General features: G+C 41.9%; 2 protein-coding genes across 2 annotated transcripts; one reads left to right on the forward strand and one right to left on the reverse strand.

The window, feature by feature from the left end:
• Window positions 1–407: 407 nt before the first annotated feature.
• egln2 (egl-9 family hypoxia-inducible factor 2) lies at window positions 408–13,161 on the reverse strand. Its single transcript, XM_063907075.1, has 6 exons — window positions 12,900–13,161; window positions 10,903–12,388; window positions 5,061–5,180; window positions 4,632–4,768; window positions 3,035–3,102; window positions 408–2,920 (listed from the first exon to the last, which is right to left on the reverse strand). Exons 2-6 carry the CDS (start codon window positions 12,160–12,162, stop codon window positions 2,868–2,870), a joined length of 1,638 nt encoding a protein of 545 aa, XP_063763145.1. The 5' UTR covers window positions 12,163–12,388; window positions 12,900–13,161; the 3' UTR covers window positions 408–2,867.
• An 8,318-nt stretch (window positions 13,162–21,479) lies between these two features.
• tmem160 (transmembrane protein 160) lies at window positions 21,480–25,907 on the forward strand. Its single transcript, XM_063907731.1, has 4 exons — window positions 21,480–21,784; window positions 22,449–22,473; window positions 23,824–23,916; window positions 24,610–25,907. Exons 1-4 carry the CDS (start codon window positions 21,581–21,583, stop codon window positions 24,942–24,944), a joined length of 657 nt encoding a protein of 218 aa, XP_063763801.1. The 5' UTR covers window positions 21,480–21,580; the 3' UTR covers window positions 24,945–25,907.
• Window positions 25,908–26,159: the final 252 nt, after the last annotated feature.

Genomic DNA, 26,159 nt, shown 5'->3' on the forward strand with positions numbered 1-26,159 from the left:
GCAAAACTCTCGTACGGTGCTTGAGACGTTTGATCCTGTTTGTTCAATCAAGGACAATTTCCAAAGTAAGGTATTCAAAAAGTATTGTTTCAGTATTAAACACTAGTGTTTATATTCAGACCTAGTGTGGTGTATTACATCGCTGCAAGATATACTTCACTAGCTTTGTAAAACCTTGATTATACTGTACTCAAACAAACCAACACACAAAGGATCACATTATAGGAACTACAACCAAGCATAACACAGGGGCATATAAGTCTCTCAGGTGACATTTGAATTCCCTTTGGACTATGACAAAGCATTTTTGTATGGGTCATATTTCCGGTCATACTCCAGGAGTGTGCAAAGTAGAGAAGGAAGTTTGAAGAGTGCTGCCAAAACAAAACAGCAGCCAGTAACAAGGTGCCTCAAACCGTGTTTATTTTTCTCACAGTGTAGTTTATATTTACAATTGTTTTTAGACTGTTTTTTGTTAATTCATACATGAGTTTTTGTTTAGAGAGAAAGGGAGACTATGTTACACTGAGGGAATTTACTCCTTTGGGATTTGTTTATGTGTTCAGTGTGTATGTAAATACACCAATAAACAACATCTGTGCTTCTCAGCATGTGTTCTGATGGGTCTTTTTGTGTTGCAGAGTTGTCTGTAGCGTTGACATGGCTGATGAATGACAGTGAGCTAGGCTGTAAAAAGTGTACACAAATAAGTGAACATAAATTATTTATGAGGCACCAGATCATTTACACAACGATTACATGTGTGATTTTTAAATTTCACAAGCACACTGACAAAATATTGCGACACCCCTTTAACCACAAAGAGCACAATATGTACAGTACATGCTGTAAAAAATGTTAATGGCATTTATGGTGTAATTGATGTAATTTAAGAGAGAAAAAATCGTCTTGTATGACAGTATTTGATTGTGATGATGTTTAACATGCTTCTTCCCAAGTGTATCTGTGTACTCGCAAAGCAGACAGTTTAATAATAACCATAAATTATTGTTGTTGCAGCAATTAAAAACAAACTCGCTTCTAGTCTCTGAAAGGTGAATTTAATTACACAGAACCTTTGGTGAACTTCCTTTCACGAGGAGACAAAACATTTTTTGAAACTGTAATAGTTCACCATGTTTGACAATCTGTAAATTCATCTGACAGACTTTTGAAGGCGCTGTCCATGTTTATTTAGGCATATGTACTTTTTTACAGTACACCTAAAGTTTACTGTATTGTGATTCCCTCATAAGATGGATATTTCTTTACTTTGAAAATGTGTATGTAGCTGCTTACTTGTTTTCCACTATTTTAACAAAAACTGGGATTTTTTAAGTAAATCAATACAAAAGTCTTTGTGTACAAAACAGACAGTTTTTAATTAATTATTTCAAAATAAAAAAAACTGCAAACAATTTCAATTTGTTCTCATCATTTTAGTTTCTATTGCATTAAAATTACCATATTATCCACAGAATAAAGGCATTCATCTAGATATTTAAGAATACTTTATCTATCATTCACGCATAGCATTTCAAACAATAAAGTGCATTTTAATATAACCTTCTCTTTAACCAATCTAAAATACACAGGAAATTGCCACATACATGTGCAGGTACATTTTTTACACACAAACAGTTGATCCCACACATGCAGGCAGTAGTTTGACCCTGCAGTTACCAAACAGTGTGTGTGCTTAACTCTGTGCTTTATACTGTAAATGTCCACACTGCAGGTACATACTGTTTCAGTCTTGTTAAGAACAGTTAATAGTCAAGCTGGATTCGCATTCAGGCTAGCTATGAGCGCACACACACACACACACACACACACACACACACACACACACACACACACACACACACACACACACACACACACACACACACACACACACACACACACACACACACACACACACACACACACACACACACACACACACACACACACACACACAAAACACCCTTTCATCATAACCCTGTTTTGCCCCTAACCACAGTTGAGCTTTCCTCCTCTCTTAATATTTCACATCAGTCATATAGAAAACTCACTGTATTGTCTAGGTGTCTAGACAATCACCTTCACACATTGCAACTTCAAAAAAATAATCGTTCATGCTGGGTAATTCAGTGATTTTGTTGCACTAAGATTTTGAGGCAAAGTATTCTTAATTCCCAGCCTGATATTGCAGTAATGTCCAGAAATACTTGAACTGTACTGAGTGTGCTATAGAGGGTAAAACTACAGTGTCTTCATGCTGTTTTTATGTGCATCCCTGTAATGTTGGTGCTTTAAGCTGGTCTGACTGAATGAGAAGCAAAGGGAATCTTCTCACTGTTTTCCTTTTCCCGTGCCTCTGTTTTTACACTGACACATACACACTTGCCAACATCTTGAGACAAGTGGATGAAACCCAGGCAAGGGGGAAAGAATCCAGGGACAACTCCTTGGGCCCCTTCTTCTCCCCATTGATTCATTATCTTTTGTTTAAAATTGACATTAAAACAGGGAAAAGCTATTGATTTTTTCAAAACAACACAGAAAACCAAACGGGAAAAATGAAAAATAAAATTAAGGGAGTCTGTTCTTTTCTTCCAGTTTGTTTTCTTTATACAAAATTCCGCAAGACATCAACGTTTTTCTCTTCTCCTTTTGTGCTCCATATCTGCCATGTCTCTGTCCTGCAGCCCGATCACATCGCAGCCTGTGGTGTCAGTCTGACAGCTGACACTGTAGACTGGCATGGAGCTGCAATGATGGCTGACAATTTAACGGTGTCTCCCTTTTTGATTGCAACGTCCATTAGCAGTTCAAGAAGGCACATAATACTTTCAGAGTTCTCTCCAGCGATACGCTGAGTTTTATGTCCTGCTGTTTTGGGTTACAGGCACTTGAACACCTTTCTGTCCTGTTGCTACACAAGTGAGATAGAGAAGTGGCATATTAGTCACATACAATATAAAGTCGTACAAAATGCAACACAAGGTGATCCAGTGCACAGAAAATCTACGACTGTAAAGAAGCATACCCAATCTGTACTTCTCTTTAGCTTCAGCTCTCTCTTTGGCATCAAAGTACCAGACTGTGATGGCATAGCTGTAAAACACAAGAGGGAAAAAGAGATCTTAATAATAAAAACAGAAGAACCAACTGATAACAAAACAAACATCTTGTATGAACGAGAACAGCACACTGCAGCAGATGTCCAAGGCAGCAAAGGGTTAATTTCTACAGTTTTAAGCCCCTCCGGTGGGGCTGTTTTGTTTATTCCTGTCTCTTGTGTCTGTGCCTCTTCAGCACGAGTCCTGCAATCGAACCTTCCTCCCCTTCCCTCCCACCGACCCCCTCAGGAAATACATACTTCCTGCCTTCATCTCGCCCCCCAGCAGTCAGATGGAGAGGAGAGGAGAGGAGAGAGAGGAGTGAAAGAGTATCATGTTCCCTCGATGGAAGCAACTACTTGGTGGTACTATGTAAATAACTGTATGTGTGTCTAATTGTGTCAGCATCATTTACTTAAGTCGCTTTCAACTGATTTAAATACATTTTAAGACAAACCTCCCATTACAAAGGAAAGAAACCAATAAAAAGTAAGTCATCAACTCATTTTTAGTTAATACAATAAAATGTTGTTAATGGTATTGTTATACAGATTATACATAAGTGTGCCCTGTCTCTTCCAATACATTATTAGTAGTGACAGAACCAGTGGCGGCTGGTGGAGTTTTCTCCAGGGGGGGCTATAACTCCAAAATGTATAAAAATGTTTAAAAAGCATGCATACATGTACTAAGGTATCAAACGAGTGTATTTACATAAATGAAAACAACAAAAACAACATTATAGATAGATAGATAGAAGTGCAAAGAGAAACAAGTGCGATATATAGAGTATGTACAGTATATGCAGTTAAGAGTGATTATGTAAAGATAAGGGCAGTATAAAGAGGTGGGAATAATTGGCATAGTATAAACAGATGTAGTATGAACAAATATACAGATGTGCTATATTACTATACAGAGGGTCAATATACATATATAATAAATATCTATCTATCTATCTCTATATCTATCTCTCCATCTATCTCTAGATATATCTCTCTATCTATCTCTAGATATATCTCTATATCTATATATTTAAATAATATATATCATATATAACATGGACAATACACATACTTTATGACAGAAGGCTGTGACGTCAGCCCCGCCGCCAAATCCAGCTGCATTCAGCTCGGGGCGCAGGAGAGGTGCGCCCCAACATCGTCCTATCTCTTGTATTGAAGAGGAGCTACTGCGCATGTACAACTTTTAACGAGAGTCTATGGGCAAAGATTCCTGCGCCCCAGGGCCGAAATACGTCACCAATCAGACAATGTCAACGAACGAAACAACTTTACTCATCATTAACTAAGAAATATTTATCTTGCACATCTAAAAAAATATATACATATATTTCAAAATATTTCTATTTTATTATTTCATTTTTATTTCATTTTTTTTATGTCTTATTCAAGGAAATGTGGTGAGAGGTGAGTGGTGGGGCGGCGCCCTAGCGCCCTCTATTTGCCAGCCGCCACTGGACAGAACTATACATGAGTTTGTGTTTAGCAGCATTTTACTGACCGAGTAGCATAGGCTGGCTTGACTTCATGTGGGTTCCTGCGGTCGGACCAGAATATGAGCAGCCGGTCAAACAGAGGTTTGATGTTGGCTACCACATTTTTTCCTTCAGGGTAAATCTGCAGCAACCCTCCTTGTTTCTACGCACATACAGAGCACACACACCACAGTCATACAAGGTGTAGACATTATACATATTTTCATTATTATTATCAGTTTTTGTTCTCTAAAAATCTGAAAATGGTGAACAATAACATTTTCAAATGTTGTGCTTTGGCCGAATTAAAATATAAATGATTGAATATCATGAAAGAGTAAAGAAACCAGAACATATAACTGAAGTTGAATAATTGATAGTCAAAATAACACAATTCTGTAGATTACAACTATTCGATTAATGTAATAATCTTTGCAGCTCAATTATGAATGTACCTTGACATCCCAGTCCTTGTTGAGATAGTAGATACACGTGATGCAGCGTCCGTCACCGTTAGGGTTGTCCACATGACGGACATACCCCGCCCCGTTCCCAGGGTAACATGCAACCATTGCCTGAAACAGAAGAAATTAAGACCGTTAGCTGTGCATTAGCATCCACCTTAAACAATAAACTGAAAATGTACTTCTTGATAAAAATCATGCTGGTTAAGAAGGCAGTGACTTAGTGTTATTATCCTCTCTCGCCATTTGGCTCTCACACTGCTCCCTCCTAAATTGTTTTCCAGGTGGACTATTTGCTAATGATGTGATTTGTGAAACACACAGTCATGAGAGGGAGAAGGATCAGTGGCATGTGTCAGAGTTCAGCTGTTGTTCCCAGCAAATTATCTGCAGATATAGCCTCTACGCTAAAACAATGGTCTTGCGCTGGTATTTCCCCTGCTTGACGTCTATGTGTTAGAGGCTATGAAGCAGGCGAGCGCTCTTTTTTTCTGGGGAGTTTGAGGGAACAGAGACCTGCGTGAGAGCCCTACAATCAATGAGCATTCCAGACCAGGACCGCAACAGGACCATAGGACTGTATATGCACTGATTCAGGGTGAAACTGAGCGGAGCCTGCGTCAATATGACATATCAGCTCATGTTTCAGGCCGTGTGAATAATTTCCAAACTGTCCCCAGTAGCTTTAGCAAACGCTCTGTCTTTGTCTGCTCTACTGAGGAGGATAAAGAAACATCTTCAGCTATTTCACAGACTGACATCAGCCTTTGCTCGCAGAGAGACATTCTAGGTGATGATAGTTGGCGGCATGTAGAGTAATAACTTCTCTTTTATCTCTCCAGGCTGAGTACTATGAAGATACTGTCACTGTCTTGACTTATATTGTTCTGCATGGGACGCGAACGTTACAATATCAGGAGTCAGTGCTTTACTTCAGCTCTGTTCTGGGACACTATCTTTCATGACTAGCGGGTTCTGCGCTGCTGAAATATCGATTTAACTCACCTGACGCTATCATTTAAGCTCTCGTACAACAGAACGAGAGTCTTAACGCTGAGGAACTCAAACAGCACTCAAATACATTTCTAGGACAAACACCTTTTCTTTTGTTGATTGTGATACTCATAGGGTTAATGTATAGTATAGTATATAAGTGACATTTTGTGTGAAGAGGGTTTTCAGTCAGAGAGCACACTCCTCATGATCCAATTGTCCCCCCAACATTCGCAGCCAAGAAAGTTTGGCTGCCTTGTTTCTGTCTGTTAATCGGACCATTGTCAGCACTCATTACCGACCAACTCTCACAGTCAGAGCTCATTAACCTCCGGACCTTTTACTACTGGGCTCAAAATGACAAGCAGACCTGCTGCGTCAAGATGAACATGATCAAATATGTGTTGATTATGATTATTACAAACAGGAATCTAAACAGTATGTGATCTAGAGTAATTAAGACTTTGACCAACATCTATTGAGCAATGTCATAAGTGGATCTCATATGTTTGTATCTCAGGCATGGGAAAGAGGAACGCACATGCATGTACATAAGTCAGAATCAAGTAATAAATAGTGAATAAATCAAATTCCTTGTATGTGTAAACGTACCTGGTAATAAAATGAATTCTGATTCTGAAGTCTTTTATGAAAACAAATAAATGTTTCAAAGGATGGATTTTCTCTCAAGATTAGGATGAGATTGATCATTTTGGGTGTGCATGTAGCCCAAGGAAGTGTGTCTTTCCTGTACACAGTTATTATCAAACTGGTAATAATCTTAACAACTGTAATTAACCATTATTAACATTTCATATGCCACACAAGCCAGCTCAGCCCTAGACTGCAGCATAAACATCACACACGAATAAACACACAATGTCTACATTAAAGCTTTCACAAGACAGGCGTATAATTAAGGAGGAGGATTATTTTATTTATTCTAAACTTACCACAGACATTATAGAAAATTAACTACTATTAAAACCAGTTTAAAATAAATCTTCAGGGTTTAAAACATGACGCAGAACCTTTCGATCCTTCATCTCTGCCAAGATCTGTGCCAACAGTGACTTAACTTCGAAATGGCAACACAACCACACACATTAGTTTAACCTCCTAATGGCATCACTGCGTAGATGTCAAGGTGACGGCTGGATGGGCAGAACAGGCCGCCATGGACAAGGACAAAAATAAACTCCAATGCTGCACGCAAATTCTGATAAGAGGAGTGGTGGTGGAAAGAGGGCTGGGGGGATAGATAAGCTTGAACAAACACTGAGAGTACTGGCTGTAAAGCAGAAAGAGTGAGGGGAACAGCATAGGTATGTTTGTGATGGTGGTAGCAGGGATTAAAACAGAGAGGAGTATGTTTCTGGTACACTGTGATCATCATTCACAGTGCGGGAATTTGGGGTACTTATTTTTCTCCTAACAATTCTAATGCCTTTATGGATATCCAATCTCCAGTCTGAGATGAGTGCTCTTTATGGTGTACACAAACATCTCTATGTTGATTTGTGTTAAACCCATTGGCACCATTTTTATGCGTGTGAAGCCAGGGATTGCCATGACATAATTAAGATGACCTAAAGCAAATACATGTTGTAATTACAATGAAAAAGAGGCTATATTTAATGTATAACATGTGTGCTAGCTTTACATGTGCTCTAAGTAGAGGGAAAATAATCCTCTTAATGTAAGAAATGCAAACATTGAAAGAGAGAAAAGGAGAGGGGACTTGATGTACACATCATACCATTTGGTTACTCGCAATATCTTTCATGATTAACCATGATTTCTATGGACATAGTATTTAAATGTTGCAATACGAATACTAACTTTTATAGTTAGCCTACATTATCTTCCAATCTATCCTTATCTTAAAGCGCAGGATCAGCTACAGGCCAGCTGCTCTAAAGCTGGTATAGATTCATTCCAGTGTCCACATTAATATAGTTTTAAGAGTGTTAATGGCTCTTTCTTAAATATAACACCGTATAAGCTGTATTGTTTGATCACAAATCAACATGATAATACCAGAAGAAGAACTACACAAAAAATGAATACTCTACTTTTAAACAGTCTATCGAGTCCTCTAAATTTCACAGTCCTGTATCCTTGAGCCCTTATCAAAATGCACATTACAGTATGTGACTCCATGTTTGGGAGTGGGCCAGGGTAATTCTCAAGGACACTTCAGCACAACAAATATTGTCAATCACTGGGTTGAAACCACTTGACTCACAAACTGTTAAGCAGCACTGCCATCTTGATTATTCTTAGTTTCCTTCCTTCTTAAATGTAATCTTAATTTCCAAAGCTGATTTCTAGAACACACCCTTGGTGACATAGTACATGATGAAAATAAGAATGAGCTATTACCACTAGTTTCTACCCAATTGGATTTGATTGGAAAAATGAAGGGTACAGATGTGGGTGAAATCAACAAAAATATAATAAACTGGACCCAATGGCACTCATTATGCATGAGTCACCTCTGAATGTTCGAAGAGGACCTTTGTAAAAGTTGGTGGCTGTATGTGTGTGTGTGTGTGTGTGTGTGTGTGTGTGTGTGTGTGTGTGTGTGTGTGTGTGTGTGTGTGTGTGTGTGTGTGTGTGTGTGTGTGTGTGTGTGTGTGTGTGTGAGATGGAGAGAAAGTTAATGTTGGTGTGACCATGCTTTCATACGTATTCTAACCTAAAGTAATTTTTGGGGCTGCAACTAATTATTGATTATCTGACAATGATTGATAAATTATTTTGTCTTTAAAATGTCCGAAAATAGTTAATGTCTTTCACAATTTTAAATGATCAAGATATCGCAAAGTGGACCCTTATATATCAGCTTAAACCATCATGATTGCTGCTATACGTTACATTTTAAATCACAGGTTGGTGCTGCAGCAAGGGAACACCACATAAAAACAACTGACGTGAAATATACCAATTACCATGAAGCAAATATTATCTGGTAAAGATTATGATTATCTTGGTATGTCTGAAAAGAGACCAAATGAATACTAAAATTGCAAATGTATCTGTCTATCCATCCATCTGAAAAGCTAGGGGGATGGTCAATAGCTGCCTGCATGGTGGCACTGCTAAACTCTAGGAGGGGCGTTTGAGGACACACTGCTGCAGCAGACGTTTTCATTATGCCGAAGCTTGTGCTGCATTGCCCCTTATAACTCGCTCAACGCTATCCTCCCACACTCTTGCTCCCAATCCGCCCCCCCCCCCCCCCCTCCTTCCACTCTCACTTCCAGTCTATCCCCTCCCCCTTCATTAGACCCCGTTCCTTGCACTGAGTTGTTTAGTCTCATCCCGACATTGCTAACTGAAAAGCCATCCCATTGATAAAACTGTTATCCCTACCGTTGTCTAAGTCTTACCGGCAGCTCCTGCTGACTAACAGGACTCAGAGATATTACCCACTGCTGTTGAGCCGTTAATATCTCTCACACTCTCTTCATCTCTTTCATACACAATGCAGAGCTTTACTCTGTATGGGCCGGTTACTAAGGTAACAGCTAGGAAATATTTTGTCCATGAGGCAAACAAGAGGTTTTAAGGAGATGTGGAGTGAAGTTAAGGACAGGGGAAAGGTCAGGATAAAACATACAAAGGAAAAAAGACAAAATGAAGGAGCGGGTAGAAAAATTCACATTTTTGTGGATAAGGAGGAGGGAAATGAAGCAGTGACCTTCTATCTGGATACTCCTTCCTGATCCTCCTCCATCATTGCTTACTCCACCACCCCATTGCAAGAACATCCACCTGGGACATTTTGTACAGTGCACCATTGAACTCTTTTTTTTTTACTCTACCAAGGGTAAAGAGGGACCTGGCCAGGGAACAGTTGACATTTTGCATTTTATTACCTGGGAATCACTTAGTCATCACCATGCCAAATAATAGAAAGAATTTGTACTGTACATAGAGTAAATGGAATGTGCTGCAACACTCCAAGTTTTTGTAAGGTTAAATGAGGCTGCCTCTTCCTAAGAGCAGGTACAGCAGGTGAATCAATGGAACAGATTTGATGTGTTGTTGCTTTCACCAAGAAAAAAACACTTCATTTCATAAAAGGAAATTAGAGCTTGAAATGTCAAGAGATAAAGAGAGTTTTTAAATCTTTTGGTAACTTAGACAGTGTTATTGCACAGTATAAAGTAACTCAGCAGTAGGCAGAAGCTCCCTCTGTGGATTGACTATGAAAATAATTTAAGTGAAGGTTGCTGTAAAGTAAAGTAAACGTTTTTGGTGTTTAGAAAACTAACAACACTCAGTGTTGTTCTTTGGTAAATGTGCATGGCATCTGAAAAATATCAATGGAAAAGGGAAGATGGGGCATGCAGTGTAGTCACAGAAAATGTAAAAGAAACCAGGCGATTGAATTTGTCACGAGATTAGACACAAAGGAAACAGGCACCATAACCCTGCTACAACATCAGCACCGTGTTTGCATGGGTGAAAGTGGTTATACAACAAATTGACTTCAAAAGGCAGAAAGTGATGGCAGAACAGATAAAGAGTTATTTTCCTTGTGGATACCAAATGGTATGAAGGCAGGGACAGGGGCACACCAATGCAAGATCTAGACCTAGGTACACAGCCAGTTTAGGGGGAAAGCTCGGCCCACATCCCACCTTATCAAGCTCACATGGGCCAGAAACCCAGCAGGGCCCATCCTAACATCCTACCTGAAGCTGTTGGCCAGCCTGCATGTCAGCAAGACACAGCAGAGCAGATATGACACAACCAACCACAAAATGTTATGTCATCAGGCTTGTTGGTTGCCTGTGTTTTTCTTCCTTACCCCGTCCCTCCTTCTCACCTTAGTGCGTCCATTGATGACACAGTCCCCCAGCTTTCCATTGGCGGCGCTGTACATGACGGCCTCATCAATGTAAGCCATCAGCGTCCCGATGCCCTCGCAGTCCGGCTCTCGTCCCTCCACCCAGGCAATCTGGTCGCCCCGTATGCTTCTAGAGGGAATGTTTTTCTGGCTCACCAGCTGACCGCCCCGAAATTTCCCACTGCGGTTTAGGACTTCCACCTCCTCTAGTACCCTGTTGCCCAGCTGAAGGCCCAGGAAGTTGTCCTTTACACAGATGCCATAGTATTTCATGCAGGGGACAATGTACTGCTGGGCTATGTGCTCTGCTGACCAGCCTGCCCCTGCAGGTTCAGGGGTCGGGATGCAGTTAGCCACGACAGGGGTGGTCTGGCAGGGTGCCTCTGGCCGGTCTGAGGAGGCCACTTGATGTCCGTTGTGCTGGTTAGTATGAGGAGTAAAGGGAAATTGGGCACAGTGCACATTATTGATAGTCATTTGGTTGCTATGGGAACTGTTGCTGCAGTTGGCTGTGAGTGTGAGCGGGGCGACTGCTGGGGCCAATCTGGAGGCCTCTGAAGGTTTGTGAGCAACACTTTCATCCACCAGCCTTCTCCGCTTGAAGTCTGAGTCCCCGGGAGCAAAAACCTGTTCAACAGAACTTCCTGAGCCTGGCGATCCCATTGTGTGAGTGTTAAGAGTTCCCGACCCCGTGCCCCGGTTCTCCCCACATCTCCTTTTCTGTTGCTGCACCTGTCTGGCTCTCAGGTCACAATTGATCCTCCTCAACACTAAAGGGCATTTCTCATGATCTGTCTGGTGCCCGCTCTCCACCAGACACGCTCTGCTGGTGTGCTGGTGCACAGGGTCTCCTACCCCCGCCACCCCCTTTGTATGTGCCGGGTAACCGTTTGGTGTTTGAGCCAAAATGCCTGCGTGGCTCCCCTCCACCGTGGCTGATGGAGATACCAACCCGGCGTTGTACAGCGGCACGCCGGTTTTGGACTGCTTAGTCGGGGTTGTGATTGCAGGGGAGTCGGTCTGAGAGGCCAGACCCGCGAGTAACTCTGCCGCCGTTGGACTACCGACTGGGGCCGCGCAGAAGCAGTCTAGCCCCATGTCTGCCCGGTAGGTGTGATGAATCTCTGCCTCTCCAAAGCCCAGCTGCTGGCAGGTCGTCCTCCTCTCTTGTGATGCTGAAACAGCGACGCATCCGCGGGAAGAGCTTTTTAAAAGGTCCGTATGTCCCAAGCTCTCCATTTCACCTCGTCATCTGCTGGATGCGCACGTAGCTCACGTCCTCGCTTCATTTTCCAGCTGAGCCTCTGCTTTCCCTGACGGAGAGGATTTTTGCCACAGCCACCAGAAGTTTCATGTCCAAGTCCTCTTCTCCTTGTTATGATTTCACCAATAACTCTCATTTAATACTGTCAAACTGCGAACTTGATCGTATCCGTTTTATTCACATTTTGATTGTGTAAGATATCTATGGAGAGTGAAAATGATACTTTAGTCCTATAAATAGCACATTGCAGACTTAGATGAAGTAGCGTTAAATTAAGCTATTTTTACATGCTGCACTATTTATGCAGCCATAACATTTAAAGTAGGACAATAAACAAAATAACATAATAAATCGCACGTCTCTTCATGACGATATGATATTGCAGAGCTATTAACTGAGTTGTATTCCCTAAAAAGAAATGCTAAGGAATAAACGCTAACAGAAACACACATATTACTGTCATTTACACTGAATTAGACTCAATTATGAAATGTGTGTAATTAAAAAGGTGTTCTTTTTGCTTCTAAAATTAGAAGAATATCCGGCTGCTAAGAAACACCCTTCAAATACATAAAGGCTTCGTTTTAATTGATTACCCATTGAGCAGCCTAGGGTTCATGTCCCTTTCTTAAAATGTAGCAACACATTTCGCAGTGTAAAGATCAGTAACTACATGTATTGTATAATATCCCTGCAGTAGTCCACAGCTTACCTTCGGCAGTCAACAGCAATGCATTCCAGTGAGCGTACGTGACAGGCTGTGAGTACGCATGTTATTTCCGGGATTGTCTTGCCCTGGTGCCGGTCCCATCCAATTTTCTTGTCAGTTAAAAATAAAATAAAGCGGGGTTAAGAATAACATCGCCGGTATGACACATTAGACTCAACCGATTGACAGAGGGGGATGCTCGGAGTCGCACGAGGTTCCATAAACCTCCTAAAAAGTGCTCTGGGAGTACACCCACTTCCAGCCTGTCAACCCTCCGCTCCTCCTCCTCCTCTCTCTCTTTTCTCTATCTCCTTTCTCTCTCTCTCTCTCCCTCTCGCTCACTCTCTCTCTTTTGCTGTCATTATGATGCACAAAAAGCCATGTGCCAGTTACTATACAACTTTCAGCTGCACTGACATAATACAACTTATTTAAAAAGAAATATACGTTGTAGTATTGCTTGGATATTCCTATCAAGTATCATCAATAAACATATTTACAGTGACAGCATTCATGAAACAGTCCTTTCAGTTTTTAGTTTTTAATTGACAGTCTTGTTTTTAAAAATGTATAACTTTACTATAAATATAACTTAGGCTACATAAAGGGCTCCCTTACCAGTATGTGTCTGTGAATAAGACACAAAATTGAATATATTCAAGTTTGAACCTACCCAATATACGTATCCATCTGTCCCCCTATAACAAAAGCTATTTCTGTTGTTTTTTGCCATTAAGAAACTAATAACACCCTTTACTTTGGTAAAATTGCAATTAAGTAATGTCTAGTAGTAAAAGTCGTGCAGTGAACTACCAAAGTATTCCCAACTAGATGATTTATATTTAACTTAATCTGTTGCATTTTCTTCTGGCTGTGTAACTTGTTGTATCTATAGTGTAGATAGCTACAGTTAACATTGCATTTTGTTTTTAAAGTAAATCGTGAATTTGTACTGATAATTCTATGAATGTCTGACAGTTCACAACATATATTGTCTCATATTGCCTCAATACCCCATCCTATAGGATATTAGAGTGATAGTCAGCTGTTGTATAGTTTGTAGCCTTTCATATCTGTATTGGAACTGACTGAGATCATGTTGCTGACCCATGATACAGTAGACTGTAGTCTTGCTACACTTTGCATTTCTCTGCTTGCCATTATTGTCCACTTCTGTGTTTGTGTAGCAGGAGGAAGTGAGGTAATGTGCTTTTATAAAGCCAGGCCTGGGGTTAGGGTGGTGGAATTAGCTACTCACCCTGAGGGATTAGGGACAGAGTGTATTGACATTACACTAGCATGCCACATCCATCTGCTGCTTCCAGGGCAGCCCTGTCTGTGAAATAATTGACACTTTTTGTGTGTTTTTGTTTTAACACCAAAGCTTTTTGCCTGGTGTCCTACTACTTTGTAGTACAGCCTGTATATAGACCTGAATAGCAGCATGTGAAGTGCTGGGGGCATACCACTCATTATAAAAGTATGGCTATGCACATAACAGCTGAAAAAGGTTGAGAGGTCATCATATTCAACATAAGCAGTTTCAACAAAAAGAATATGAGAAAAATCAGGTAAATTAGTGAGCTTTAGAGGGGATGGTAATGTCAGGATCCTGGTTTCGTCTGTCATGTCTTTGGGTTGTGTGTTTTATTTTGAAAGGTTTTCCCCTCTTGGGTCAGGTTGAGTTTCACTCCCTGTCTTTAGTTTCCCTCCTTCCCCCGATTGTGTCATTGTGTTCACCTGTTGCCCCTGTGTTTCTCCTCCCCTCTCCAGCTGTGTGTTGTTTGGGGATTAGCCTTGTGTATTTAGTCTTGGTTCCCCTTTTTTCTCTTGTTCGGTCGTCGTCGTTTCCTACCTGATCCTGTACCTGCTACCTGCCTGTTCTTGCTCGTCCGTCTGTCTGCTCCTGTTCCCAGTGTCCCTGTATCCCCTGGTTAGTGTTGGTGTGGTTATTTTTCGTTGAAAATACAGCTTTAATTTAAATAAAGTTCGCCTTTTGTTTGGACCCATACCTGCCTCCCGTTCAATTTACTGCACTTGGGTTCTGTTTCCCAAAACCCTGATAGAATGACCGAACCAAAGATGGACCCAGCAGTATGTTTGGACGATGCGCTGGTGGAGTTTTCCTACCAAATTTTGTGTATTTTGGGAGAATGGAGGAAAGCAGTGTCTAAAGAGGCTCAAGATGCAGCTCTCCTTCGTGCACGCCGGGAAGTGACAGAGAAGCCATGGTTCGTGAGCTCACTGCCGGAATATTTACGGACATTTGTCATTTCCCCAGAAAGCCTGCACCCTATGCTGAAACCTCGGGTCACAGCAGTGACGCTTCCGGCTCAAGCTGCAGCCAATTCTCCTGCAGCCAAGCTTCCGGCTCATGTTTTGGCCCTAGCCGCCATGTTTCCAGCTGCGGCCCGGCCGACTCCAGCCCCTGCTGCCCTGTCGGCGGCCCGGCCGACTCCAGCCCCTGCTGCCCTGTCGGCTGCCCGGCCAACTCCAGCCCCGCCTGTCCTTTCGGCGGCCTGGCCAACTCCAGCCTATCCTGTCCTGTCGTCTCCGGCCTGGCCTTTCCAGTCGACTCCAGCCTGGCCTGTCCAGTCGACTCCAGCCTGGCCTGTCCAGTCGACTCCGGCCGACTCCAGCCTCGCCTGTCAAGTCGACTCGGCCGACTCCAGCCCCTGCTGTCCTGTTGGCAGCCCGGCCGACTCCAGCACCGGCTGTCCTGTCGGCGGCCTGGCCGACTCCAGCCCCTGCTTTCCTTTCGGCGGCCTGGCCGACTCCAGCCTCTCCTGTCCTGTCGTCTCCGGCCTGGCCTGTCCTGTCGACTCCGGCCCGGCCTGTCCTGTCGACTCCAGCCCAGCCTGTCCAGTCGATTCCGGCCCGGCCTGTCCAGTCGACTCCGGCCCCGCCTGTCCAGTCGACTCCAGCCTCGACGCCGGCCTCGACTCCGGCCTCGCCTGTCCAGTCGACTCCGGCCCGCCTGTCCTGTCGTCTCCGGCCACACCTGCTCCGTTCCCATTGGGGGTCCCACCGTCACTTGTTCCAATGGGGGTCCCGCCAACACCTGTTCCTGCGCCGTTGGGGGTCCCGCCTTCACCTGTTCTGATGGGGGTCCCGCCAAGAACCGTTTGTGCTCCGTTTGGGGTCCTGCCATCACCTGTTCTGATGGGGGTCCCGCCAACACCTTCACCAGTTCCGTTGGGGGTCCTGCCGTCACCTGTTCCGATGGGGGTCCCGCCAACACCTGTTCCGATGGGGGTCCCGCCAACACCCAATCCTGCGCCATTGGGGGTCCCGCCGTCACCTGGTCTGATGGGGGTCCCGCCAACACCTGCACCTGCTCCGTTGAGGGCCCTGCCATCGCCTGTTCCGATGGGGGGCCCGCCATAACCTGTTCCTCCTCCAGGCCACCCTCCGGAGCTGTCACCCCACCTCCCAGGCCGTCCTCCGGAACTGTCTCGCCACCCTCCGGAGCTATCCCACAGTCCTCCAGGTCGTCCTCCAGGCCGTCTTCCGGATCTGCCTCGCCGTCCTACAGGCCGTCCTCTGGAGCTGCCTCGCCGTCCTACAGACCGTCCTCTGGAGCTGCCTCGCCGTCCTACAGGCCGTCCTCTGGAGCTGTCTCGTCGCCTTCCAAGCCATCCTCTGGAGCTGTCTCGCCATCCTACAGGCCGTCCTCCGGAGCTGTCTCGTCGCCTTCCAGGCTGTCCTCCCGAGCTGTCTCGCCATCTTCCAGGCCGTCCTCCGGAGGCGTCTCGTCGTCTTCCAGCCCGTCCTCCAGAGGCGTCTCGCCGTCTTCCAGCCCATCTTCCAGAGGCTTTTCGGCCTAACCCTAACCCTAACCTTAACCCTCGCCGGCCCTGTCTCCACCCCTGTCTCTGCCCCCCAGAGTTGCCTAGCCTAGGTTTTCGCCCCTGTCTCCATCCCCCAGTGTTCCCTCGCCGTGACCTACGCCCCTGTTTCTGGGGCCTCACAGCCTCTGCCTACCTGCTCCGTTGGGGGCCGTGTCGTCGACTGTTCCGATGGGGGTCCCGCCGTCACCTGTTCCGATGGGGGTCCCGCCAACACCTGCACCTGCTCCGTTGTGGGCCCTGCCGTCACCTGTTCCGATGGGGGTCCCTGGTTAGTGTTGGTGTGGTTATTTTCCGTTGAAAGTACAGCTTTAATTTAAATAAAGCTCGCCGTTTGTTTGGACCCATACCTGCCTCCTGTTCATTTTACTGCAATTGGGTCCTGTTTCCCCAAACCCTGACAGGTAAGCAGAATGTGTTACTTCTTGACAGAACTAGGCTTATGCTGCTTATCAGTATTACCTTCATATTTACTGTATAAGAGCTGAGTCACTCTTTTTAACTCTCGGCAAGAAACAAAGGAACAAAATTTCCTTTTAGTTGAGCTGAAGAGAAAATGGGAATAAATGTGTTGAGGTTTATTCCAGACCTGGATGCTTGTCGGGTCATTGAACTCAACCAAGCAAAGGTCAGTTATCAGTCAGAGATCAAAAGTATAATTTTGTACAATGTATGTAAAGATAGATGGGTCAGAAAAGAAGAATAACATATTGCTTCAGAGAATAGGAAACTTGTTTGGGAAATCGATGGTCAGTAGTCACAAGACGTACACAGGCAACTTTAATAAAGGCTGCAATCATCATGCAATTCAAGCAGTAGTTTGGTTATATGTAGCATCAATTGTATGTTTAATGCTGATTGCTGATTTTGATTGATCTTGACATTGTGAAAATCTTTACACTAAACAAGAGCAAAAATGTCAAATAGCTACACACACATACGATTCCACGCTTGCCAGCATTACCACACACAACCTCACAAACACTCTCTGCTTGTGACAATGATACACCTTCCACAAGAGTGTACAACAAATGGTTTATGAGTTTGGCCAACTTGTGTTATTCGATTGAGAAGTTCCCTACCTTTTCTGTATTAGGCCACTCTTACACACACTTTTTGCTAATTGGCATGAACAAAAACACACAAGTTGTGACTGCATGGAGAGTTCACAAATGCCCTAAGGCTGACCTTTAATTAACAGCAAAGAAATGAGGGAAGGCAGTGTGCTTAAAGAAAATATAGAACATTGTCATCACCAATGGGCAAATGAGTTCATTCTGAAGTCATACAGCTTACCAAATGAGTTGACTGACAAGAAATAACACAAGCCCCCAATGTTTTGCCAATGCCAAGCAACCAGATGGTCAAATACTACTATAAGAAAGATACCATTGTTTTAATACAATGAGATATAAAACATGATTCATTGTTTGGCTTTGACTACAGTGGGGAATGTATCAAGTTTCCACATTGCCCCACCAATAGGCACCCCGAACATAATAAGTGCCTGGAAAAAAAAAAGAAAAACAGCAGACATAGGTGGAGATAAAACTTCAGGCATAAACAAATCAAACCATTGGCCTGCGATGTATGCTCCAACGATCTAAAGGACATAATTTATGGTCATAAAAAACAAGGCGCCTCAAAATAAATGAGGGGCTCCCAGATACTAGGAGATGAAAACAAAAGCTGTACCATAATGAAAGGAAAAAACAAACTTGGAGGCACACACACACACACACGCGCGCACCTGCAACATTCAATAACCCCGACAGCTTTCCATCCTGTATCCTGTACTGGTTGTAGATTATGGTGTCGTCCCTCAAAATAACTTTCAAAGCACAGTTTACATAATACAGCATGACATAACTTACATAAAACACCATATCTGTGCTTATTTTAGATGATTTAATATTTGCATTTTTCACTCTTTAGCAGTAACACCTCTCCATTAATTAATGTCTGTACATAATTTGTCTGCTGAACAGTTGACACGTGTTTTAAACACTTGTTTGTCCCAGAGACTGAAAAACAGTGTACACTTTGCCAAGGTCAATGCTCACAACACAGCTGGCTGGGATCCCCCAGACTATGTAATACAGACTAGTGCAGTTCTGCACGTATACACATCTCCTCCTCCTCCTCCTCCTCCTCCTCTCTATCTATCTCTGTCTCACTCCTCCCTCTTTTCTGTTGACGTTGCAGGAATCAGAGACACAGAGAGGATAAGACATATTTACTAATCTACTACTTGTTAACAGACAGTTGAGGCCTATAAGAACACTTGGTTACTTTGTGTTTACCATGGTTTTTATGTTTTGAAAAGCCCAATATAGCCTGAATCATTCAACAATTCTGATCTTAATGTACGTTTTTTCCCGTTTCGACGAGAATTTAGATTCTCAATATTTAAAAACATCAAAAATATAGAGTAGCCCTTAGAGATATGTTTGAATCATAAAAGCTCTGCAAAACTGATTCAATGAAGAATGGAATCACTATTTGCCCATAAAACTAAAGTAAATTAATAAAATCACAAAAAAAACATAATAGTATCAATATGACAAAGCCTAGTGATTCAGACCTACACAATAACCATTAGAAGATAACTGTGATGCTCACAATCCTTAACATAGCTTACAGATATAGAGGAATTGCCTGTCTGCAGTAAAAAAATCGATACATATTTTATTTATCTTTGGATCCAAATAACGTAGATATTAATGAAGATACACTGCCTCCTCATGCATGAGCGTGCAGAACAGACGCACAATAAAAAAAAACACAATATGCAAAAAGACTCATTGAACCTATACATTGCCACATTTAGTTTGTCCTTGACAGCATCCTGGGAAGCATGGACCCAACCCAGTGAATCTGTTTGTGTTTTTGTGTGTGCATGGGTGTGTGTGTGTGTGTGGACAAGCATGCTTGTGTATTTCAGTAATCTTATCCAGTTAATTACATTAATGTTTGTACGTCATATGTTTGAACACAAGGACCATCTCTTCATTACATTTTGCAATCTTTTGTGCAGGGTATTGTTTTTTCTTTTCAACATATCAATTGCCTCCTTAAAGCAATCTTTTTACAGCCCGTGTTGGTGAATTTGATTCAAGTAAGTTGAAAAAATCTATTTTACTACCACAGGTTGAAAAAAAGTATGTATTTTGGTACATAAAGGCAATCGCATAGATTTCCAGGAACGCATTTGGGGTGTTTGGCTGTAAGACAATACTTTGAAATTCCTAATCCTAATCATTTGATGGGGTTTTATTCCCCTAGATGGTGCCACACACATTCATGCATTTTTCAGTATATGAAATATTTCAGTAATCGTTTTGTTAATTTATTTATAAGAACCACTACACTGATCTTTTTGCTGTTTGTAGTTCAGCAGAAGTAAAGGGCAGCTCATTCATTTAGAACATCTAGCCTATACTTCAGAAAAGTCTACATGTAAATGTAAAGTCTAAAAATCTAAATGTACTTTTTTTAAGCACTGCAGTGTAATTTCAAGCCTGATTTATCTTGGTGACAGAGTTGAAGAGAAGAACTAACAACTATACGTAGATTTTAGAGAGTCTCAAAGTTCACATGGAAGATGTGTGACAGGACCTCACACACAGCTCATACCACACAGCATGGAATGGAAGTGTTTTTTTTCTATTTTTACACCCCACGATCTGTTGGCCTTTAGAGAGGTGTGTCTTACTTCTGTTATTAATTGTGATACTTTTTTTTTATCTGTTCAGGAAGCAACATCAGCGAGTCAGTGTTTAGCCAAACCCGGTCACAAAGCAGCAGCACAGGACTGACTAAACAGGGTTTAAGAACAGTGTGTGTGTGTGTGTGTGTGTGTGTGTATGTGTGTGTCTGTGTCTGTGTGTCTGTGTCTGTGTGTCTGTGTGTGTGTGTGTGTGTAAAGATCAGTCTCCCATTCTCCCATTGTGTTGGGGACAGTAGCGTGAGAGCGACCACAGGGTCAGCTGCACATCACATCAAAGATTTAGCTGTTTCTAAAAGACCCCACTGTCAAAACACACACACACACACACACACACACACACACACACACACACACACACACACACACACACACACACACACACACACACACACACACACACACACACACACACACACACACACATTATATATTACAGGCGTAACCTTACTGGGTAGACCAAAGACAAAAGAAACTCAGGGAGAGCCTGTTCTTTAATCTTCACTGACGGGGACACACATGTCACGGACAAACAAAGTTAATTGTGTATGCTAAGGGGTATTAAGTATTGTAGGTGTGTATCTGATGTGATTTTTTTTTTACAACCTCTTTTTTTGCCTCTGCGTTTTTCTGAGTTCATGTTTACGTTAAAACATTTGTATTGGTTGTTGTTTTTTTCATTTTATTCTACTTTTTGTAATAAAATAAATTACATATAACAAATCTGAACATTTCACCAAACACAGCCTGTGCTATGTCGCCCTCGTGTGCCGTACACATACAATTGCATGTTGTTTAATATTGAAGAGGAAATATCGATATTCGCTATTTAAACGAAAGTACAAAAAATACAATAAAACGAACAGTTAGCTGTGGCTTCAAATCCATACATTTACACTGTTATGAAGTATGTTTGGTTTATTTCCCGTCAGTCGAGTCGCATGATGGCGCTGAGTTAATTCCTCTTACCTTTTCTCGCCATCGTGCTTTACGCATGGGAGAGTCTCTTCCGGGTTTTTCGTTGTTCGTGTGAGAGTTCACAGGGCATGCAAAGGTCGTGTTGTTCTTTTGCTTTTAACTCGTGATGTGATGGCTTTCTCACTTTGTTCATGAGAAGGCAGTTGCCGCCGGCCTTGTCCCACTTCGCCCGGACAGTGAAGCTGGTTCGGCCTCCCTCCGCCAGAGCACCGCTGCTGCGGAGGAGGCTGCACGGCTCCCCCCGGCTGAGGCTCGGAGAGAAGGAACCTTGGCTGAAGACCCGGGGGCCAGAGCAGCAGTACCAACTCTCAGACCTAGACAAGGCGGACGCTTTGGTAGGAAATGTTGTCTAGTCAGTAAATAAGTCTGCTTTGTCTTAAAGTGTGAAATGTCAAAGCTGGTTTTACTTTTGTTTCTTCTTTCCTGTTGACAATCAGTCACTGTAAATCCTCAATAGATTCGTTTTTACAATTCACTAGTGGTGTAAAGTCACTAAATTTCCCCAAGTACTTTACTTGAGTATTTACATAATTTGCCCATTTCTTACTTCTACCCCAGTACAATTCAGAAAAAGTGTACTTTTTTACTCCACTACATTAATTGTAATGCCTTTAGTTGCAGATTTGGATTAATTATGTGGAATATAATCAACATTTTAGGCTAAATAAGACTTTGAATTACACCTCGAGTAAATTACCAGCCCCCTGCAGTATACAAAGTAATTAACTAGCTCCACGTTTATCAGCTGTGATAAACTTAATAATGCATCAATAATTATAATCAAAACATAATATATTATTATGAAATGGACCAATCTGCAGAATGATACGTTTTTATTTTAATTTAAGTATATTTTGATGCTAATACTTTTGCACCCACTGTAATACTTTTACTTAAATACAATATCCGAGTACTTATTCCACCTCTGCAATTCACAATGACATGGTTTAATTAAAGGTTAGTGATCCTAATATTGTTCTATTTCCATTTTTTTTCCAGATGCTGCGAAAGTCCCATGAGACAGGTAACTGACCTAATCCATGCTGGAACTTTTGTCACCATCTTGGATTCAACCCCGAACCTTAGGCTGTACATCATTGTTGACAATATAGTAATTGTCTGTAGGTGTGGTACACTTATTTTTTTTAAAGATATTTTTTGAGGGCTTTTTGCCTTTAATCGGATAGGACAGTGGAGAGTGACAGGAAAGTGGGAGAGAGAGTTGGGATGGGATCCGGAAAGGACCACAGGTCGGGAATCGAACCCGGGTCGCCGGCGTATGGTGCAGGTTCCCCAGCCAGTTGCGCCACGGCCGGGGCCGGTGTGGTACACTTTTAAGATTAACAACTAGCCCTGGCCTGAAAAAGTATGTTGCCTTTTTGGAAAAATCCCACACAGTGAAGATAAAGCAGGTGTTTCCCTGACAGCTGGTAAAGACAACTCATTTCACATCATTATTTGGGCTGCAGCCAGATATCAAATACATTTAGTGAACCGATTAGGTTTTAAATTAAATTATACAATGACAATATCCAATCAATTAAAAGGTTGTACTGACAGAAAGGTCAGGGGGGATAAAGTAAAAAATTACTGCACAGTATTTAGTCGAGGGAATGATTGAGCTCTTACTTGAATGTGAAGTCTGTCACAGAAATGGGACATGTATTTAACGCCAGCAGTAAAACGTTAAAGCTCTGAGGAAGCAGCAGTATGGATGTTTTTTTTTTTCAATAAGTATGATGTGTCCTTTAGTTCCAGCACCTCAGATAAATCTAATACTGGATGACTGTGTTTTCTTCTTTATTTATAACCCTGAGATTTAAATTATATATGGGGAAATGGTATGATATGGAAGGTGTGTCTTTATTGTTTAGGTATTTATTTAAAATGTACTGCAAGTTTTGTGTGTTAAAGGTTTGGTAACTTACATTATGTTTTTACGTAATTAACTCATCAGCATGTTGATTGATATTATTGACAGAAACCAACTACGCCCTGAGCAGGGATCTAATCATCAAAGCGAAAAATCCTGTGAATGTGTGCAGGGCCTTTGAACGACCGACTGCATTTCATTCAATCATATATACAGTACATTAAATGTCATAGTTTCAAAAGAAAAGAGATCAAACATATCTATATCATTGCCTCTCAATGTAGCTGAATCTAGCAATGCTCCAGTTGTTCATTGCTATAATGTTACATTTCAGTGTATTGTGAAACAGTCGCATACATCAACACTGTGCTTAAGGTTTTATCAAACAGAGAAATGTATTCTGGCAGTAATTTAATTCTTGCATGCATCTGAAGTGTGGCAGTTTTCTGGTCAGGCTGAAATGTGTCAGCTGATTTTTTTCTGACTTTGTCTGTTTTGCAGGATTCCTCTCGTGGTTCAGGAACGGTCTGCTAGCGACTGGAATCGGAGTCATCGCATTTGTCCAGAGCGAAGTGGGGCGAGAAGCAGGATATGGTACAGGCCTCACACTGTTTGAATGCAAATCAGCACACTTGTAGCCAAGGCTCTATGGTAGTGCAATAACAAACATCAGCTTGTGATTCAATTTATTTAAAACATTTATTCAATCCCATCAGTTCCATCAATTCATGCCCTAAATAAATAGTTGAAATAGATTAGATAGAAGACAGCTTAGTAAAGGGTGGCTCTAGGGCTAAATTCTTCTGAACTATTGGATTCATGAAAACTAAAAAGGCTTGAAAATAAATGAATGTCAATGAAATATGTATTAAACTATAGTGTCTGGAACAATGTTCCTTAGCTCATTTTGTCCTTGATAAATACATTTTGTAAGAGAACCTTGTAATGGAATTTCATTTTTCATTCAGCAAATAAACAATTTTGCATAAATCATTTATTTGCTGAATGAAAAAATAGACCGTCTGTGGAAGTAAATTAAATCATGAGGTTAACATTCATCATGTTAGAATAAAAGTATGACCGCTCTTGAAGAAGCACAACAGTTGAGATGAGGTCTTATGTAGCCTACTTGTGTTTTATTTCAATAATTGTGTAGATTAGAAAATATTTTATATCGTTTACTTGTTTAAAGAAAGTGTGTAGATCCAGCTTGCCTCCATACAATATTTAATTAGAGTGAGAAAATGAATATTTACAATAATACCATTTAAACCCGTTTTCCCCCAGCCTTCTTTATTCTGGGAGGGGTGTGTGTGTCGTTTGGCGGCGCCTCGTACATTGGCAGCCTTTTTTCCCTGCGGAGGATGATGCTGCTGTCTGTGCCAGCTCTGCTGCTCCAGAGCGCTGCGGTGGGCAGCGTTGCCCTCTTCTGGCTCTGTGCGGTATCGCTCTACATCGGCCGTCTGGAGGTGGAGATCATCCACGAGGGGGAAGAGGAGGAAGAGGATGAGGAGGAATGCCGGGAGTGCCGCGAGAGGCGCGAACACAGGGGTTACCGCGGCTCCCATGACGGCAGACATCACAACAGTGAGGACAATGACAGCAAGGGGCCAAATAAGTAGACATTTGGATGGAGCAAGTGTGTTAGTGTGTTGCTATGATTCAGGGCTTCCCCTTATCCGTATGTGTGTGTGCATGCGAGCAGCCTACATATCCACATGTTGGCTGTGTGAGTCTCTATCAATACAGACTCTTGTGTATTGTCATTTTGATGGAAAGAATATTGTTTGGATGAAGAAATCCTTTAACACCTTTAAGAAAACTGGTCATAAAAGGCTGAAATCTTAATGGGTTGACTACATTGATTTCTGCTGAATAAATCAGCCTTTTGTACATTTTCTTATAATCAGATATATTCAAAGATGCTTCGGTTTCATCATCAATTCAGAGACTTAATGAGAACATTATAGATCTGTTCATAGTTTTCACTGCACTGTATACAATATTTTTTGGGCCATTTCTTTGGCCGTTTTGTCTTATCAACTTGTTCAACCTAATTAACTCTGACTGCTGAATACTTGAAGTCTTCATAAAAGTACTGAAATAAAGCAAGGTGGTTGTGATATGCTATGTTATCTAAAAAGAATGGGTCATAATGCTCATTTCAGGTCTGTCTTCAATGGTGGCTTACAATATTATTTTACAGAGGTTTAAAGGTGAATTCTTTTTATCAATTGTTTTGATAGGGCAAAAGCACTTTTGTCAGTTTGTTTGCCGCTGTATAGAAACTTTACACTTTTAGTGAAAGGGTATTTTTACCACAGCCTTTTCCTGAGGTTATACAGTTTGTACATTCATGTACTGTACCTAAAAATAAACAAACGAGTTTAACTTATGAGTTGATTTTACACCATCTGCTGATTACTGCAATTGCTGTTGTAATGGATGTGAAGTATGGTTGAGAGTTGATGATACTGAATGGTGTGCAACAATCGGGTTCACTTTGTTTCCTTTTTTTTTCTTTCTATATGCACAAATTGTAGTGCACCGTACTGTACATACAGTAATAAAGCAAGAAGAAATCAGTGCTGACAGGGAGTCTTCTTTTCTGAATTCACGCTACACCAGTGGTTCCCCACCTATGGGTCATGATTCTTGATCCCTTTTTTTAGTCACCAGATAAATCTGAGGTGTAATGAGATGATGATGTGGGAGAGGTATTCAGATCTTGTACTTGAGTACAAATAGAAGTACCAGAGTGTGGGAATACTCTGTTACAATTAGAAGTGCTGCAATCAAAATGTTACTAAAGTAAAAGTATAAGCATCAAAATCTGC

This window comes from Eleginops maclovinus, chromosome 18, assembly GCF_036324505.1.
Source record: "Eleginops maclovinus isolate JMC-PN-2008 ecotype Puerto Natales chromosome 18, JC_Emac_rtc_rv5, whole genome shotgun sequence".
NCBI lineage: Eukaryota > Metazoa > Chordata > Actinopteri > Perciformes > Eleginopidae > Eleginops > Eleginops maclovinus.

Excerpts from the sequence above, each read along its gene's own strand:
- tmem160 (XM_063907731.1), top strand. The coding sequence starts at position 21,581 with ATGAGAAGGCAGTTGCCGCCGGCCTTGTCCCACTTCGCCCGGACAGTG. Across the intron at positions 21,785-22,448 it reads TAGACAAGGCGGACGCTTTG|ATGCTGCGAAAGTCCCATGA; the intron begins GTAGGAAATGTT and ends TTTTTTTTCCAG. Across the intron at positions 22,474-23,823 it reads GCGAAAGTCCCATGAGACAG|GATTCCTCTCGTGGTTCAGG; the intron begins GTAACTGACCTA and ends TCTGTTTTGCAG.
- egln2 (XM_063907075.1), bottom strand. The coding sequence starts at position 12,162 with ATGGAGAGCTTGGGACATACGGACCTTTTAAAAAGCTCTTCCCGCGGA. Across the intron at positions 5,181-10,902 it reads TCATCAATGGACGCACTAAG|GCAATGGTTGCATGTTACCC; the intron begins GTGAGAAGGAGG and ends CTTCTGTTTCAG. Across the intron at positions 2,921-3,034 it reads TAAAGAGAAGTACAGATTGG|CAACAGGACAGAAAGGTGTT; the intron begins GTATGCTTCTTT and ends TCACTTGTGTAG.